General features: G+C 45.5%; 1 protein-coding gene across 6 annotated transcripts in view; it reads left to right on the forward strand.

The window, feature by feature from the left end:
- Positions 1-18,043, forward strand: part of DAAM2 (dishevelled associated activator of morphogenesis 2) — a 119,854-nt gene that overhangs the window by 63,569 nt on the left and 38,242 nt on the right. For all 6 annotated transcript variants that reach the window (XM_030315434.1, XM_030315432.1, XM_030315437.1 and 3 more), the window contains 7 exons: positions 1,936-2,161; positions 7,590-7,679; positions 11,220-11,294; positions 12,037-12,131; positions 14,996-15,329; positions 16,197-16,307; positions 17,501-17,604. In XM_030315434.1, the coding sequence (XP_030171294.1) occupies positions 1,994-2,161; positions 7,590-7,679; positions 11,220-11,294; positions 12,037-12,131; positions 14,996-15,329; positions 16,197-16,307; positions 17,501-17,604 (977 nt within the window). In that variant the 5' untranslated portion in view covers positions 1,936-1,993. The remainder of the gene's footprint in view (positions 1-1,935; positions 2,162-7,589; positions 7,680-11,219; positions 11,295-12,036; positions 12,132-14,995; positions 15,330-16,196; positions 16,308-17,500; positions 17,605-18,043) is intronic.

Genomic DNA, 18,043 nt, shown 5'->3' on the forward strand with positions numbered 1-18,043 from the left:
GGTATCTTTATAGAAAAGAGGGCTAGATAAGATATGGGTTCATGGATTCCGAGCTGGTTCAAGGACTGTCCTCTAAGAGTGTTGATGACTAGTTCTTTGGCATTCCCAGCTGATGTAGGTCTGTCTACATATTTGTTGTGATCAACATTTTTAGCAGTGGTATGGGTAAAGACCATGAGGATATTCTGATCATTCTGTTGATGACCAAATTGAGGAGAAACAGCTTAATGTCAAGACCCAAAACTATCTTGACCTCTTGTAGGTATGTACTCCAAAGCACTGAAAGCAGGGACATAAACAGATATTTGTACACTCATGTTCACGGTGGCATTGTTCATAATAACCCAGAGGGGTAAGCAACCCACATGTCCATTGACAGGTAAATAAATCAAATGTGGTCTATACATACAGAGGAATGATATTCAGCCTTAAAAAGAAAGCACATTCTGACACATGCTATAGCATGTATGTACCTTGAAGCCATTATTCTAAGTGAAATAAGCCAGTCACAAAAGGACAAATTCTGCATGATTCTACTACTATGGTTCTACTCATACTGCTACTTAGAGTAGTCACATTCATAGAGACAGAAAGTAAAGTGGTGGTCGCAAGGGTCTTGGGGGAGAGGGAAATGAGAAGTTCATGGGGTACAAACTTTCTGTTTTGCAAGATGAAAAATGCATGGAGATGGATGGTGGAGATGGTTGCACAACAATGTGAATGAATGCATTTAATACCACTGAATTGTACACATAAAAATGTTTAAAATGATAAACTTTGTGTTATGTATATTTTGTAAACAAATCCTGCCCCCAGACCTGTAATAACAATAGGAAAAAAGGCAGACACCTTTTTATATTAAAAAAAAAAAAAAGATATACAAATACTGGATGAGAACATGGCTGGACAGCAGTGTGGTGGGTAAGCTCTCCTGAACCCATCCACGTTATCTGAAAGCGTGTTGAGGAACCAGTAGTGGTCAAGGGTGGTTTTAACCCTTTTGGGAACCCTACGTGCAGCTAGTTGGGCTTAATCTATCTGGAAGCTGTATGGCATCAATGACTAGGGCCAGTGTTTCTCCTCAAGCTGGGGCGCCTATGAACTAGGCTTTCCCAGTGGCAGGGTAAAGACTTAACCCTTTCTGTTACAAACACCGCTCCACTGTTGGTTGTTTATAAGTTTGGGTTTCTGGCCAAAGTGGTGTCTTCTATTCTTGGTTGGTATGGAAAACAGATCTGGCCAGATTTCCTTCAGTATTGGCTGAACATCATTCTGATGATCAGCCCTGTTTCCTTACTCCCTGAGTCCCCCAGGTTACCTCTCCTTCTGGATAGATGGATGAACCCATGCCCTGTTGATATTTCACATTTATTAAAACATGACTGGGTACAACAGACTGGGCAGAAAACCCCACAAGTCTCTTAAGCCTTCTATCCCCTACTCCCCAGGGGCCATGCCATATAATTAGCTTTCTTTCTCCCTTGCCAGCCTTCTTGAACCTTTCCCTCCCCACTGGATGAAACCTTTAAACCAGGAATCTGAACACCTTAAAATGAATCTAGTGAGTGAATGAGCTCTGCTAAAAATGGCTCTGCCAAAGGACAGGGAATAGGATACCCATCTGCACAATCACATAGAGGGCAGAATTCGTGTTCTGTGACTACAGCCCTCCTCTGTTCTCTGGGGGCACGGAAGGAGAATCTGAAAGTGTTTGTGGCAGAAAACACTGGAGACCATGATGGGGAGGAAATGCCTCCAAGTGGAAGGAGCTGGAGGGAACAGAAAGAAGCTCTGAGAGAAGGGAGGAAGGCTTGGTTATTGGGTTGAGGGCTTCTAACAGTTGGGCAAAGAAGTTGTGGTGGCACAGCGATCACTGTCCCTGCCTACCTGGCTGCTGTTACCTGACCACTTTGTGGTGTCTGTTCTCCTACCCAGATCACGATGAGGACCTAGGGCATCTGCCTGCTGACTATACCCCTGGCCTGTAGTGACCATGGCCCCCCGCAAGAGGAGTCGCCATGGCCTGGGCTTCCTGTGCTGCTTTGGGGGCAGCGGCCTCCCTGAGATCAACCTCCGAGACAACCACCCTCTGCAGTACATGGAGTTCTCAAGTCCTATCCCGAACCCAGAGGAGCTTAACGTCCGCTTTGCAGAGCTGGTGGTCAGTGAGGGGACAGGGAAGGGAGGGTGTTTACAATGGAGAGGGGCACTCTGGAGCGGACAGAGGGTGGGGGCCCATGTGCTGGGATCTCTAACTATGAAACTCTGCTTGGGGTTGGGGTGGGCCCCCAGGACACCTCAGCTAGGGAGAAACGAGTCACTGCCTAGTGTGGATACCGTGAACTATGTCCCTGGAAGAATGGACCTACCTCGTATCTCCAAGGGATTCTAGACCTCATGGTATAGCAGTTAGGCTACCATGAAAGGAGCAGGTCCAGGGTTTTGTGAAATAAGGCAGTGAGGAGCTTCAAAGAATACCAGAACACTTGACACCTTTCTTTCTCTTGGTCTCTGAAACTTCCCTGAGATCCTTTCAACTCAGATATAGGAACAAGGGACAGAGTGGGATAAAGCAGGGGATCCCCCTCAAAGCAGGGGATGGTTGACTAGAAATATGAAGTTAGTGATGCCTATCTTGCACCCGGTTCAGACCTGGTTCGGGGCTAGGTGATTCTAACCCATGTCTGGCCTATGGCAGGTGGAGGCTCTGTCTTTCACACTAGTGGTAGCTCTTTCTGACTCTGTGCTACCCATTCAGACTAGAGCAGCAGTACACCTTTGGGTGAACCACTCACGAAGTGGGTTTGCGAAAATTTATATTCTGACCTCAAAGAGACAGAACAGGAAAAGAAGCATGATTCCTCTTCTTGGAGGTCCAGTGGTGAGATAAAGCCAAGGAGATGCCAAGATCAGGGATGCAGGAGCCATGTCCAAGACTCAGGCCTGAACCCTGTCAGAGAGCAATAAACACATGCTCATCTACCATTAGCTCTTGGTCATTCATTCTTGTGGTTGGCCAGTAGTCAAGCCAGTAGAGAAACAATGCTATGTTATTTGAAGTGGGATTTCATAATTGGATTTGATAATAGGTGTATCTGATTAAGGCAATCTAGGTCTTCAAATAACTGGACCACTATAAGATAAGAATATGCAGGTTACACGAAAAAGTTATCCACCCTCCTCATCAGATCAGAGTCAAGGAAACTCATTGTTGTCCTCATGTATGGCTTTCCTCAGGATGGAGCATAGATGGGAAAGAACAAAGCGTTTACTAGAATAGAATGACATTTGGAATCCGATCAGTGTTAGTACTACTAAGATCTGTTTTTGCATTTGTTTTTGTTTTTTTAACTCAGAATACTGCTGACACCAAATGTGTGGGTTTTCCACACCAGGCAATTCCCTAACTCATTGCGGACACCAACTGGTGTCTACAACTTAACTCCATGCTGACGCTAACTACCCAGAGTTAACACAGACCTCACAGATGAAGGGCTCAGATCCACCAGACAGCCCCCCACCCAGACACCAGTTACAATTAATAGATCCCCATGTTACCCACACTTCTGAGGGACTTGGCTATAAGTTGGAAGTTCCCATGATGCTCTCCTCAGGTTCTATAATTTGCTAGAAGGGCTCACAAAATGCAGGGAAACACTTCACTTACTACTACCAGTTGATTATAAAGGATATTATGAAGAATACAGATGAATAGCCAGATGGAGGGGGTATATCAGGTAAGGCCCAGAAGGGTAAGGAGGGTAAGGCTCCTGTCTGGAGCACAGGTGCATCTGTCTTTGTAGAGTTTGAGTGCACTATCCCTCCAGCATGCGAATGTGGTCACCAGCCCAGAGGCCCTCTGAGCCTCATCATTTAGAAGCTTTAATGGTGGTTTCGTCATGTAGGTCTGATAGGTTTCTAACTTTGCCTTCAGTCTCCCTTCTCTCTCCAGAGTTTGAGAAGTGGGGCCGAAAATTATAGGTTTCTAATCAAGGCTTGATTTTTCTGGTGACCATCCCCTTGAAGGTCTTTAGGGTCCCATCAAGAGTTGCTCCACTAGAAAAACAGAGGTCCCTGCCACCCAGGAAATTCCAAGGGATTTAGGAGTTCTGTGTTAGGAACAAAAGATGCTCATATCAGTTGTATCACTCATAAAATTCCAAGGGGATTTGGGAACTTTATGCTATGAACTGGAACAAAGATAAATATATTTCTTACATTATCACAGCAGGGACATTTTCCTGAACAGAGCACATGAATTTTGAAAGAAGGGTGGGATGAGAGATGTTCATTTCTTTGGCCCTTTTATTCAGCAAGTATTTATTGAGCATCTTCAGCGGGCAGGACTCCTTACAAAGTACTTTGACAAAAGCAAGGATGAGTCATCCAAGTCTTGTCTGCAAGGAGGCTAGCATCAGCAACAAACTGAGCAAACTAGCGTTGAACCAGTTTTGAGTGCTGAGCTAGCATTGAGACTAGCATTGAGCAAACAAATGAAAAATGTTCCTTGAGAGCCTGCTGTGTGCTGGGCCCTATGAAGGCCCCAAGGATTTAGTGATGAACCAGCAGGTACAGTCCCTGCCTCCAAAAAAAATGGGGAAGACTGATCTTGAATAGTAATGGCAAGTGTGGTGAGTGTTTAGAAGGGGAATGTTCATGGGCCCACGGCAATGTCTAGTAGGGAGTTTAATTCTCAACAGGGGGTCACGATGGTCCCCTGAAGCAATGACAGTTACACTGAGATCTGAAAGCAGAGTGATGGCTAGAGAAGTGAATGGGGGTTGCAGAGCAATGACAGAGGGTCATCCCCAACAGAAGAAGCAGCATATGTGAGAATCTCCAGTCAGAAAGGAGCTTGGTCCTTATAACAGGATTCTGAATAACAGGATTTCAGATTCAATCCTAAAGGTGTTAGAAAGCCACTGAGGCAGGATGGCCTTCTAAAAGACCAGAGTACTCTGTTGAGGAAAGGTTATATGGGCAGACCATTAGGAGGGCATTGATGCAATTCAAGCTAGGGAGAATGGTGGTTTAGACTAAAGTGTCATCAGTGAGGATAAAGAGCTATTTCGGAGGAAATATAATAGCACTTGTTGGGCTTGGGGAGTGAGTAGGAATCAGGGAACACCCAAGTTTCTGACATGAGGAACTGGGTGGATGTTGGGGCCCTGTAAAGGACAGGAGATGCCAGAGGAAACTCAAGTTTAGGGGACTGGGATGATGAACTCTGTGCATCAATTTTCCACATCTGTAAAATGGGTTGGTGTAAGTTAATGAGTAAACATTAAGCACTTAGAACAGTGCGTGACATGTAGTGACACTACATAAATGCATGAGGTGCTTGAGGGACATCAAAATAGGCACAGGAGGCAGTTGGGTCCCAGGGGCTGGAGCTCAGGAGACTAGTGGACTGTTTAAGAGAGTTTAGGGTAGTAACAGTCCTTGGGAATGACTGAGAAGTCATCACCTGGGGAAGCATATAGGAAGGAGACCCCAGGATCCAGGATGGTACCCTGAGGGAATTCAACATTTGATGGCAGGAGAGAAGACAAGTCATCAAGGGAGCCCAAGACGAACATAGAGCAAAGCAGGAGGGATTGCCAGAGAGTGTGGCTGTCATTGCAGAAACCAGGGGAGATTCAATAAGGAATGAATGGTCTGTAGTCAGTCATAGGTTATCTGGGCTGAGCCAGATCGCCAAGAAATATCCATTGATTTAATTACAGAGACCACTGGCGAAAGAAGACAGGTGTATAAATAACTAGAATCCAAGGCTGAATGTAACTGTTCTGAAGTTCAGGAAGGGAGAGGTGGTCTTACCTGGGAATGGCCATGAAAGGATCGCTGGAAGAGGCTGACCATGAGCCTGGGTAGATTAGACCAGGTCCATGGGGTGGGTGGTCACTGTGTAAGCAAAAGAAGAAATGCAGTTTACACTGGGACGTGTAAGGTGCACATATCTTTACTTTTTCTTTGATTTCTGATTCTGACCATGGAAAGGAAATTCACCAGAAACTTTAAGCAGGACTCTGGGAATCTTGACGGATGTTACTGGGATATGTCGAGAATAATTCTAGGGAAGAACCTTTGTTTAGCATTAGATCTGCCAGAGTCTTTAGTTCCAAAGGCAGGTGAACTGATGGACATTGTCTCAAATTATCTTTGCATGTGCTGCCCAAGATGGCAGCCACTGGTCACTTGGGGCTGCTACGTACTTGAGATGTGGCTGGTCTGAACTGAGAGGATCTAGAATAATGAAATACACACCAGATTTTGATAACTTAGATACTTTATGTTCTTTTTTTTTTCAAACTCACTGATCATTTTCTATTAATTACATGTTGAAATGATTATATTTTAGATATTTTGGATTAAATGAATTATAATTAAAATTTAACTTCACCTTTTATTTCTTTATCTTTACTGTGACTAGAAAATTTAAAAAATACATGTGGCTCACATTATAATTCTATTGCACAGTTCTGATCTATAGAAAGGAAAGTCTTCAATTGTCTCCCTTGAATAAAAGTATAGGGAAAAGAGATTTTTGATATTTTAGACTTTCATACCTTCTTAGATATTACTTTCACTGTTTATCATTTTTGAAAGTATAAAGATTATTAATAGTGTGCTTTATTGTCTTAATGCAAGAATTGCTTTTGATTAAAAAAAAAAAAACCTCACAATAATTGAGTTGAAAAGCACACTATGTTCCCCATGGACCATTAACTGTTTCTTTGATGAGCTTTGGCATAGCTCATGAATCACAGGAGAAAAATCTTCAATAAGAGAGCTTTTTAGAGGCCCTGTAGCACAACCAAATCTATGGTGTCCCTCTGAAGTACCTATAGAATTGGATGGCATCACCCAAATTTGATGACATCAGAAACTACCCAATTCTACTTCTCAAAAAGTGTGGGCTAGCCTGGCAGAGCTCCCAGCCTTATGTGGGTGGACGGGCTGCCTCTGATAAGCACATGTCCACAGGAAGCAGATCAGTGCCTCCCTGGCCATGGCAAAGTCTTACTGCCAGGAGAATTGGTCAGCTTCTTGTCGTCACCAGCTCTCCTCAGCCTGTGCTGGGACCATGCTGAAGTTTGGAGAGCCAGAGAATTTCTGGGGGAGAAACTCAAAGGCCTGAGAGACTTGCAGGATGGGGGCAAAACCCAGACATGTAGACTGACTGCTCTCTTTGTCAGGCTTTGACTTATGATGTTGACAAGTTTAAGAAGGACAAGAGAAGGAAGACCAGAGACCTGGGGCAAGAGGGTCAGGAGCAAGCAGAGCAATGCAGAAAGGAGATGGCAGGGAGCGGGGGGCCTGGAGGAGGAGGACATATTTGTAGAGACAAGTGGGAGTGGACAGGAAGTAAGGGAAAAGTGGATAGAAGCAGCCCAGCCTTGGTTGGGTGCAAGGGAATGGGAATGGGGTAGGGCTACAATTCTAGCAGAAGAATTGCCCTATCATACTTTTGCTGTTCTCTGGAGGAAGGTAGTAGGCTGAGGGATAGGTTTGGGGGGAATTGCGATTTCCTGTAGCACTGCATATTCTAATGTCAGCCATCTCAGACCTCTCTCTTGTCTTTTCAGGATGAATTGGATCTCACAGACAAAAACCGGGAGGCTGTGTTCGCACTGCCTCCGGAGAAGAAATGGCAGATCTACTGCAGCAAGAAGAAGGTGCCATGGCTGACCCCTTCTGCTGCCACATCAGGGTCCCCAGCACGGGGCAGCTCTTGCCCCCATGCTTTGCTCGCTCATTCAACAGATATGATACCCCGGCACCATTCTAGGTGTTGGAGGAACAACCATGAATAAATCAGGATAAAAAATTCCCTGCTCTTATGGAGCTTATACTCAGGGAAATGGGATTCTGTTTTTCAAAAACCCTTGATGCAGGTGCCTACTGGGTTCCAGGAGTGGGGCTGGGTCAAGGAGATGACAGTCTCAGAGATGACAGTCTCACTCCCTTCCCACGCCCGCTTGGAGGGCGTGCTGCCTTGTGCCATACCCGAGGGACACTTTGTTGTAAGGACTGAGTTGGAGGTGAGGGTGGCCTCTTCTGGATCTTTGCCCCCCCACCCTGTCCCAGGCTCAGCCTCACAGGGTCACACATCAGTCCCCATTCTCCCCCACCCTCTCCTTGCTCTCTTCTCCTTCACTAAAAGATGCCATTGGTCTCCTGAGTAAGGAGTGCCAGGCTCCAGTCTGGCTTCTTTAGCTCTTATCTCCTCCCCTCTGCTTCCCAGCAGTGGTGCTTTTTTCTCTCTTGGTCCTCCTCCATTTCTCTCTCTTGCTCATCTCTTTCTCTCTCTATCCCTCTTGCCCCCTTTCTATTTTAGTCTTTTTCTTTCATTCTGTTTTTCTTGGCCCATCTTCTTCATCTCCCCTCCACCCTCCCATTTTTCAGACTTGCAGTTGTTCCTTTGATGTCAGAGTATAGGAATTTGGGAGTTAGGACCCAGTTATTCCTGTGCCTGAAGCACAGACCTGCTCCCTCCTGGGAGAAAACAGGCAGGTCTAGGGCAGTTCTGAGCTATTGCCCCTTCGTGTTCCCTGAGCCCATTTGTTCATGGCTCTTATTCTCTTGCCCACGATATTTGTCCCATCTGAGGCTCCATGACCTTATAAAATTGGAGGAATTAGAATGCTACACCATCCTGGAATTGAAAGGAGGTCAGAAACAATTCAGTCTAGTCCTTTCTTCTGCATATGAAGAAAGGACAGCCTAGGGAGGCTGCGTATGAAGAAGGGACAGCCTAGGGAGGCAGTGGACTTGCCCAAAGGTCCCAGCCAGTTACGGCCAGTGGTTGCACCATTGCTAAAATCCAGACTGGCTGGAGTCCAAGAGCCTGTGGCAAGATGTAGAGGCTGTGCACACAGCAGTCTAGTATACTTGATGCACATTTATTAGGCACCTGGACAATACCATATGCTGTGTCCAGGAATCTCATTGTGAGAAAGAAGGTCTTAAAAAAGCTCAAGTCGGGGCGCCTGGGTGGCGCAGTCGGTTAAGCGTCTGACTTCAGCCAGGTCACGATCTCGCGGTCCGTGAGTTCGAGCCCCGCGTCAGGCTCTGGGCTGATGGCTCAGAGCCTGGAGCCTGTTTCCGATTCTGTGTCTCCCTCTCTCTCTGCCCCTCCCCCGTTCATGCTCTGTCTCTCTCTGTCCCAAAAATAAATAAACGTTGAAAAAAAAGCTCAAGTCATGGGAGGGAAGGAGGGATGGAGGAGAAAATTAACTTCAGGAGTAGCTAATCATGTCTGGTGCTTCTCCACTCTCCAAATTGATTTACCATGAAGTTCCTGTCAGTTGATCTCTTACACAACTAAAATAAAAAAAAAAAATTACCGAAATGTAAGGACCTCTTGTTCTACCTTCCAAACCAAATTACAAGTAATCTTCCCCCACACTTTCACACACCCCTGAAGTGACACTTCCTCTGTCTGTAATACCCTCCCCACCTGCCCTAGGTTTAGTAATCTTTAATAACTCTGTCCTTTTAGAGTCCCCTTCATGAGCCTTCTGTGTTAGATGTCCCCAACCTGGGTTTCCACGACCCACTATAGACAGTTCTACCATAGAGCATTTATCACTCTGCCTCTGGCACTAGACTGACATATGGAGGGCAGGGACTGACATTTTGCTCAGTACTTTAAGGGCTCAGTACAGTGATTGGCATGTAGTAGGTGTTCATTTAATGCATATGGAGGGGTTACATGATGAGCTGGCAAAGGCAAGAAAGTATGTTTTTATGGTACATTTGTTTTTGTTTCTGTGATCCCCTCCCCAAGGTCAGAAGATAGAATTTGGGGGCTTCAGGCATGAAGAGTTAACACATAGCCATGTGAAGTCACAAAGACCAAATCAAGGCAGCTTTCTCACTGGTCTGTAACTTGGATTTTATGAGAGAAAATTGTAAAGCCTGAGTAGATGTAGCTGAGGATGCATGGTAAAGTCCAGGTCAGCTGGCAGACAGGTGGTATATCAGAGAGGTTTTGGAGGAGGAGGTAAGTTTTGGTGCAGATTTGAAAGCAGGGAATTAGCAGAAGGCAGGTGAGGGGGAACGTCCAAATGGGATGGGGATAGGAAGGAGCAGGGTGTGTGTAATGCCCAGAAGCAGATTCTTTGGATAGAGGAGAGGGCTAGATTTTCAATGAGCATTAATATTTATTTAGCTTTCATTGTTCTTGCCCATCCTTGGAGAGGAGTTGAGGCTTTCCCTTGGAACCTGAGGGCTGGGCCAAAGGCCTCTGCCCTGGGTTCTGCCTCACAGCTACACTGACCCTTCCTGAGTCTCTCCCAAACCCAGGGCCTTGGAAACCTCTTTCCTTCTTTTCCTAAACTTGCTATTTACTTAGCACCTACCATGTGCCAGGCACTGCACCAAATGCTTTGTATCTGTGCTTCTCCAATGGTCTCAGAGAAAGACCAAGTTTTTAAATTTCCGAACTGTCACAAACCAATACTTTTGTAAAATACAGTAAGAATGATCTTATTAGAACAGTAAAATTTGAAAACCCAGATGTACAAGCTATAAGCACAGATTTTTATTCGGTTCAACAGACATAAAATTATATTTTATTAAAAAGAGATAGGGGCACATGGGTGGCTCAGTTGGTTAAACGTCCGACTTCGGCTCAGGTCATGATCTCATGGTTTATGAGTTTGAGCCTCACGTTGGGCTCTGTGCTGACAGCTCAGAACCTGGAGCCTGCTTTGGATTCTGTGTCTCCCTCTTTCTCTGCCCCTCCCCTGCTCATGCTCTGTCTCTCAAAAATAAATAAATGTTAAAAAAATAAAAAGATCACATTTAAAAAGAGAACCAATATAATAAAAAAAGAATGTATTTTTAATTTATATATATACACATATATGTGTGTGTGTGTGTGTGTGTGTGTGTGTGTGTGTATATATATATATATATATATATATATATATACACACATACACATACATACATACATATGTTGTTCATTGAAAGTATATACACCTGTGTGGTTTATGCCCATGTCTTTGGCTGGTCACTCCATTCAGTGTTCATTATCTGCACTCTACCAAGGAAGAAATGGAAGCCTGGAGAGATTTTGTAACTTCCTCAAACTTCTCTGCATCTAGGTGGCACTGAAAAATGAATCTGCTGACAGGGAATGAAACTCAGGAACTCAGGCCATGGGCCTGTCTTGCCAGTTGGTCAGACAGTCTTTCTTCTTGTTCCAGGAACAGGAGGACCCCAACAAGCTGGCGACCAGCTGGCCTGACTATTACATCGACCGCATCAACTCCATGGCTGCGGTGAGCAATGGCTCCTCCCTTGCCCTGGACCCCCCCTGGAAAAGCTATGGAGGAGAGTGATCTTCCCAGTTTTCTCCCTGCACTTCACACCCCACTCACTGAGGATCAGCAGCTTTCCAGTTATTCCCGAGATTTTATCATAATCCCTCCCTCTCTTGTGTGACTCTAGAGTCCCCCAACCATTTAAACACCCATTAACCAGGGTGCCAGGATGGCTCAGTCGGTTAAGTGTATGACTCTTGGTTTCAGCTCAGGTCATGATCTCATGGTTTGTGAGATCGAGCCCCACATCAGGCTCTGTGCTGACAGCACAGAGCCTGCTTGGGATTCTCTCTCTCTCCCCCCCCCCATCCCTGCTCTGTCTCTCTCTGTCTCTCTCTGTCTCTCTCTCTCTCTCTCTCACACACACACACACTCTCTCTCTCTCTCTCTCTTTCTCTCAAAATAAATAAACATTAAAACAAAAACATCTATTAACCATTTGTATTTCACACAGTCTTGGGAAACAAGCTGAGCCAATAATTCTCCCTATCTCACAGATGAGGAAAGTGAAGTCTAGGACTGGAGCTTGGCTCTTCTCAGAGTCTGCTGTTCTTAGTGAACGAACCATTCCTGGAGGCCTTGCCCTTCCTGAGGCGAGGGTGGCTCCTGTGTCACACCTGGGTGTGGGGGGGTGGGGTGGTTCAGGGAGCTGGGGCTCAGGCAGCCCAGCAGGACCTCTGCCCCCTTCCACCTGCCTCAGATGCAGAGTCTGTACGCTTTTGATGAGGAGGAGACAGAGATGAGGAACCAAGTTGTGGAAGACCTGAAGACGGCTCTTCGGACACAGCCCATGAGGTGACCCATTGTGTTTCCTCTTCCTACTTCCTTTGGTGGTTCCCTTCCCTTGGTGGTTCCCCTCAATTTCCTGAAGCTTCACCCAATGCTCTGCTCCCAACTCAGTCCCCTTACAGGCTCCACCCCTGGGCATCGCCTAGAGTTCCCCCCACTCAGCTGTACTTGCAACCTCCCACTCTTCCTCCCTCTGAGGAGCTGGGAAGCTGCCAGAGGACAGGCATGCGGGGAGCCAGGGCAAAGAGCATGTGAATGTGGCATAAACTTAGGTCCTGAAGAGCTATCTGAGCAGAAACTTAGGGCAGGTGCTTTTTTGTCTTGGAAAAACAGAATGGGACATAGGGTGGTGGCCTTATGGACAAGGTGTAGAAGAAAGAGCTCTGCGCATGAGTGCCCCAACCTAGGGGGAGATGTGGTGTCTGTGGACAAGAATCCGCCATGTAGAGGAGGTGTGATACAGTCCAGGAAAAGGGAATGATTTCTCAAATGCTAAGAAGAAGGACCCTTCCCCTTTCCAGGACCACACTGTGTAAAGGTCCAAAGTGGGCAAAGAGCCATAGATTCTCTTTGTGCCTGGGAGCTGGCTTGCACCTGCTTGTGGGAGCTGACTCTTAAATTTTCAGCAGTTTTGCAAGCTGTTTGTTAAACATAACTATAGTTAGAATATAACATATAAACTTACAACTAAATAAATATCAAAAACAAAAGTAATTAAGTACTTGAAACTTATTACTCTGTAATTACCCAGTGATCGTACTACAGTTTAGTTTTATGTATGCTCTTTACTCTTGTATATACTCTTGAGTTTATACCCATTGTATAAGCATGGTTCTGGAAATACTGTTGACCCTGAACAAGGCAGGTGTTAGGGGCGTTGACTCCCACACAGTCAAAAATCCACATACAACTTTTGACTCTCACCAAACTCAACTACTAATAGTCTACCATTGACCAGCAGCCTTACCAATAACATAAACAGTTGATCAACACATATTTATAAGTTATATGTATTATATACAGTATTCTTATAATAAGGTAAGCTAGAGAGAAGAAAATGTTAAGAAAATCTTAAGGAAAATACATTTATAGTATTGTACTGTGTTTGTTGAAAAAAATTCCCCGTAGAAGTGGACCTATACCATTCAAACCCGTGTTACTCAAGGGTCAACAGTACAATAAACATCTCTTGGAAGGCAGGCATCTCTTTCCAACTTCCCAACTCCACATTCAAAGATGTCACATTGATATCTTTGAAATCAGCTATGCTAGCAGTATTTATACCATGGAAATTGGAAAACACTACAATCGGGCCTTTTCTTCCTTTCTTCAGAGAGCCAGTTGTTAAATGTTTACCAGTGGGTCTGCCTCAGTGAGTGAGTGAGTGAGTGAGTGAGTGAGTGAGTGAGTGGTCTGGGCTGAGCTTCCTACTTCCGGAGCCTGAAACTAAAGCCTCAGGAGAATGGGAGTGCCTTAATCTTTCTGGCTGCTCAGGTGTGGGTGGGAGGCTGGTATGGGAAGGGGACGCAGGAAGGATGAGGACATGGGGAAGGAGAGCGGTTGAGAGAAGGCTTCCAGGTTTGTCTTCCACTTCAATTTATTTTTCTTTCCTTTAATAAAATTCTGATTAAGTTACACACAGTCATGGTGGAAATTCTGTGGTATACAGAAAACATATAATAGAAACAAATATACCCATTTTAACAACTTATTTTGAGAGTATATTCTATTTTGTAGGCATATCTATATAATAATATGGGAGTACAACAAATACACTTGGGATCAAACATATTAATTAGATAAAACGTCTCCCTCAGTTCCATTTATGACCTTTCCTTAGATCATTATTCTTCCACTAAATCAAGTGTTCAAAGCCTCTTGTGTATGTGTGCGTGTGCACACGTGTGCCACGAATGGCTCTGGCACTGGATGAAACCTAATGACTGCTTATCAGAATGATGTTTTTAAATAATAAAGTAGATAAAAATAGATAAGATTAAAAATAAACCAATTAAATGGAAACACAGTTAACCAAATATTAAACATTTGTGAGGTAGCGATATATGTGCTGCTTTATGCCTTAAAGAGCAAGAACTAGCAGCTGCCATAATTTCGAAGTGCTGATACGTATAACAATTATAATTTGATATGAAAATAGCTGATTTCTTTGAGTGACAAAGTCACAGATTCTGATAATACCACAGTGTATGCATTCATCAGCAAAGGAAATGGTACATTTCACATAGAGGTTACCAAAAATAAAAGTCTAACTTTTTTTTTTCTCCATCCAAGTTCATAGACCCCTGCATGTTAGCCATAGACCCCTTAGGAGGACACAGACTCCAGGTTAAGAACCCCTGAACTAAATGGTTTTTAATGCTTTCTGTTACCATTCAAGATAACTTAGCTATTTTCTTAAGGACCTCTTGAAGAGCACCTTTCTTAGCCTCGGTCCTGTGACTCAGTGACTCTGATGCATCCCCCACCTGCCCCCATCTGGAAGTCCTCTTTGTCTTCTGACTGTATTTGTGTTAATTCCCATCCTCACTGGAGATGAATTTTCAGGTTTAACAGCCATGATAATTACAGTGATAATTACTACGGTCATTCCCTTCACGTATACCCCATCGTAGCTATGCAACTGTCAGTTAATGACCTGCAAATTCATGGTATTTAAGGTGCAAATAAGGCATGAGTCTGCTGTGAGGGTGATAGGATTTCAGTGCTTTAGGAAAACTCTATAAGTGAACCAAGTGGCTACTGTAGGTAGGACACTGTGGTCGCAGGTAACAGGGTAACTATTGGCAAATGTTACAGAATAATATGCAAATTCAGGATATCGGTTGTGCTGATGGCTCTGGCCTGGACAGGTTTGTGACACGCTTCATTGAACTGGAGGGTTTGACTTGTCTGCTGAATTTCCTCCGGAGCATGGATCACGCTACTTGTGAAAGTCGCATCCACACCTCCCTCATCGGTTGCATCAAGGCTCTGATGAACAACTCCCAGGGGCGGGCACATGTGCTGGCGCAGCCGGAGGCCATCAGCACCATTGCACAGAGCCTGCGCACAGAGAACAGCAAGACTAAGGTGGCCGTGCTGGAGATCCTGGGTGCTGTGTGCTTGGTGCCTGGAGGCCACAAGAAGGTGCTTCAGGCCATGCTACACTACCAGGTGTATGCAGCTGAGCGGACACGCTTTCAGGTGAGGGGCTAGCCCCTAGTGGGGGCTTCCTTAGAAAGACTTAAGGGCCCCTAAGAGATATAGGTTTGGCTGAGAAAATGGGCTCCTCACTGGACTGTGGGTTCTTTGAGGCTGGACTATTGGTCTGTGGCTCTACATCTCTGAGCCCCGTGCCTGGCTAATCATAGGGGCTCATCAAAGTTGAACCGAATGCAGTTACAGGGGCTAAGATTTTAGGTCCTCTGCCTGGGCCAGTGCTTACTGTGGGCACCCCAGGAAGAGTGCTAGAAGCTCATGCCGTGCTTTTTTCTTCTCCCTGGCCTGCCCCAGAAAACTAATGAGATAGTAAGTATAAAGTGTCTTATGTAGACTAAGTATCAACAGGTCTGAAATGTCACTGTAGTACAAACTCCATGGTTTATCTGCCAGTATAGGCTATTCGTTTATTCTGTCATCAAACATTTTTAAGCACCTACTTTGTGCAGAAATTGGGCCCTGACCTTTTGCAGAAGATGCCGAAGAGGTAAAAGGCAGTGTCCGTGCTGTCACGAAGCTGGGCAGGAAGATTTATGAACCATAAACAGCTAGAGCTGTAAACAGCTGTAAAGTGCCAAGGCAGCACTTCGGCACTGCCCCCACAATATAAACTAAGCCACGGAGGTGAGTAGAGAGGAGGCAAGGCAGAACTGAGACAGAGGTGTGGAGAGGCAAAGGATGGTTCTTGGAAAAGCTGAGCTTTTGGGAAGGTCCGAGGTAAGCTGGATAGATGGGGTAGAGAGAGTGTAGGGGGTATGCTAGGCAGCTAGAATGGCGGGGGCGCGCATGCAGAGGCAGGACTTGTAAGATCCTGAGCCTGCCTTTCCTCTTCGGTCCTGCCTTTCCATCCAGACACTGCTGAATGAGCTAGACCGAAGTTTGGGCCGGTACCGGGATGAAGTGAATCTGAAAACAGCCATCATGTCCTTCATCAACGCTGTCCTCAATGCTGGAGCTGGAGAGGTGAGGCATCTCTTGCCCTTACTGTTTGTGGACTTTCTGGATCCCGGGGTAGTATGTGCAAGTGCCTCCTGGACAAGTGGCAGAGAAAAGGGGCCAAGACCGCTGGTTGGTGTGGTTTCTACTATCAGCATTGTCTTCAGATTATCTTTATCAACTCTTGCCTCCTTCACTTGGGGCTGAGAAAGAATAGCTTGTCATGTACCTTACTGTCATGAGGGGTTCTTGGGGAGATTCTTACATGGGTAACATCATGCATTATGTGTAGTCTGGACAAACCTCAAGCTTGGCTGGCTGATGCTGGCTTCTCATTTATGGAAGGAGGGCAAGTGTTGGTTCTTCTTTCTAGAGCTTTCTAAAGACCTACTTCTGGACTCTTTTCCGAGTTGGCTTGTCATGCCCTCTGGCACCTTCTTTTAGGGGGTATGGCTCCTGATTTTCCTTCCTTTGGGGTCAGAATGGGATTCTCAGGCCATAAAAACAGCAACAGTTGAAGAAGACCTTGAAAAGCAGGTGAACTCCCCAAATGCTAAGGGGATCAGATACACTGATCAAAGTCAGTTTGTTGAAGGACAAAAAGGGGTAACTTAATGATCTCTACTTTTCCCTCTTTTTTGCTAGCATGCTTTTCTTGCATCCAGTCCTGATGAGCTGAGTTAGGTGAGGTGGGTTGGGGGAATAATCTGTCCCTAAGATGCTGATATCACCTTGGTCAATACTAGCTGTTACGACTAACATTTGTTCTGATTAGTTGGTGACCATACTTCATTAGGTAATTTTTAATGAATATCACCCCTGTAGGTAAGTAGTATCATTCCCATTTTAAAGATGAGGAAACTAAGGCTCTCCCAAAGTCACAAAACTAGTGAGTGTCAGAGCAGGGATTTAAACCAAGATTTATCTGATGTCAAAGTTTATATTCTACATCACTCTACGGTGATGCTCTTTGATGCCAAAGGCTGAGAAAATTGGTAAGAGATTTACAGAAGTGAAGCAGGAAACCTAATGGGAGTAAATAACAAGGTCAAAGGTGTCTCCTCCCGCCCTTTCTTGAAACTCTGGGACTAGAAGTAGTTCCAGATGGGTTGTTGCAGGTGGTGTGGGATGATGACTGGAGTAGTGATGAGGGGGCCACTGGGGACTCTTGTGGAAGAAACACAAGCTGATGAGTCTGTTCCTCCCTTGGGGACCCCCAGGATAATCTGGAGTTCCGCCTACATCTACGGTACGAGTTCCTGATGCTGGGAATCCAGCCTGTGATTGACAAACTCCGGCAGCACGAGAATGCCATCCTGGACAAGTAAGGCTCAGCCACCTGTCCCCACTGCAGATGTATGGGAACAGTACCTCAGTTGGGGATGATCAGGACTTTCAAGGAGGCTGACCTTCCCACTGGAGACCACCTGCCATACCCAGTATCAATGCAGAATCAGCTCTGTGGTGAGGGGGGGAGGTGGACAGCAATCCCACCTCCTTGTCCCAGATCCTACCTGTGTCCCTGCCTCCTCTCTTTGCTGACCCTCTTTCTCAGCTCTGATGTTATAGGCAGGTGAACCCAGTAGTCCTCAACCGTGGCAGTACCTCCCTCCCAGGGGGCATTTGGAAACGTGGGGGTGTTCTTTGGTTTTAAGACTGGCTGGTTGGGAGATACTAACTGGTATTGGCTGTTGGAAACCAGGAGTGCTAAACATCCTGTAGAGCACTCCTGCTTAGCAAGGAAATGCCCCAGCCCAAATAAA

Source organism: Lynx canadensis, chromosome B2, assembly GCF_007474595.2.
Source record: "Lynx canadensis isolate LIC74 chromosome B2, mLynCan4.pri.v2, whole genome shotgun sequence".
Lineage (NCBI taxonomy): Eukaryota > Metazoa > Chordata > Mammalia > Carnivora > Felidae > Lynx > Lynx canadensis.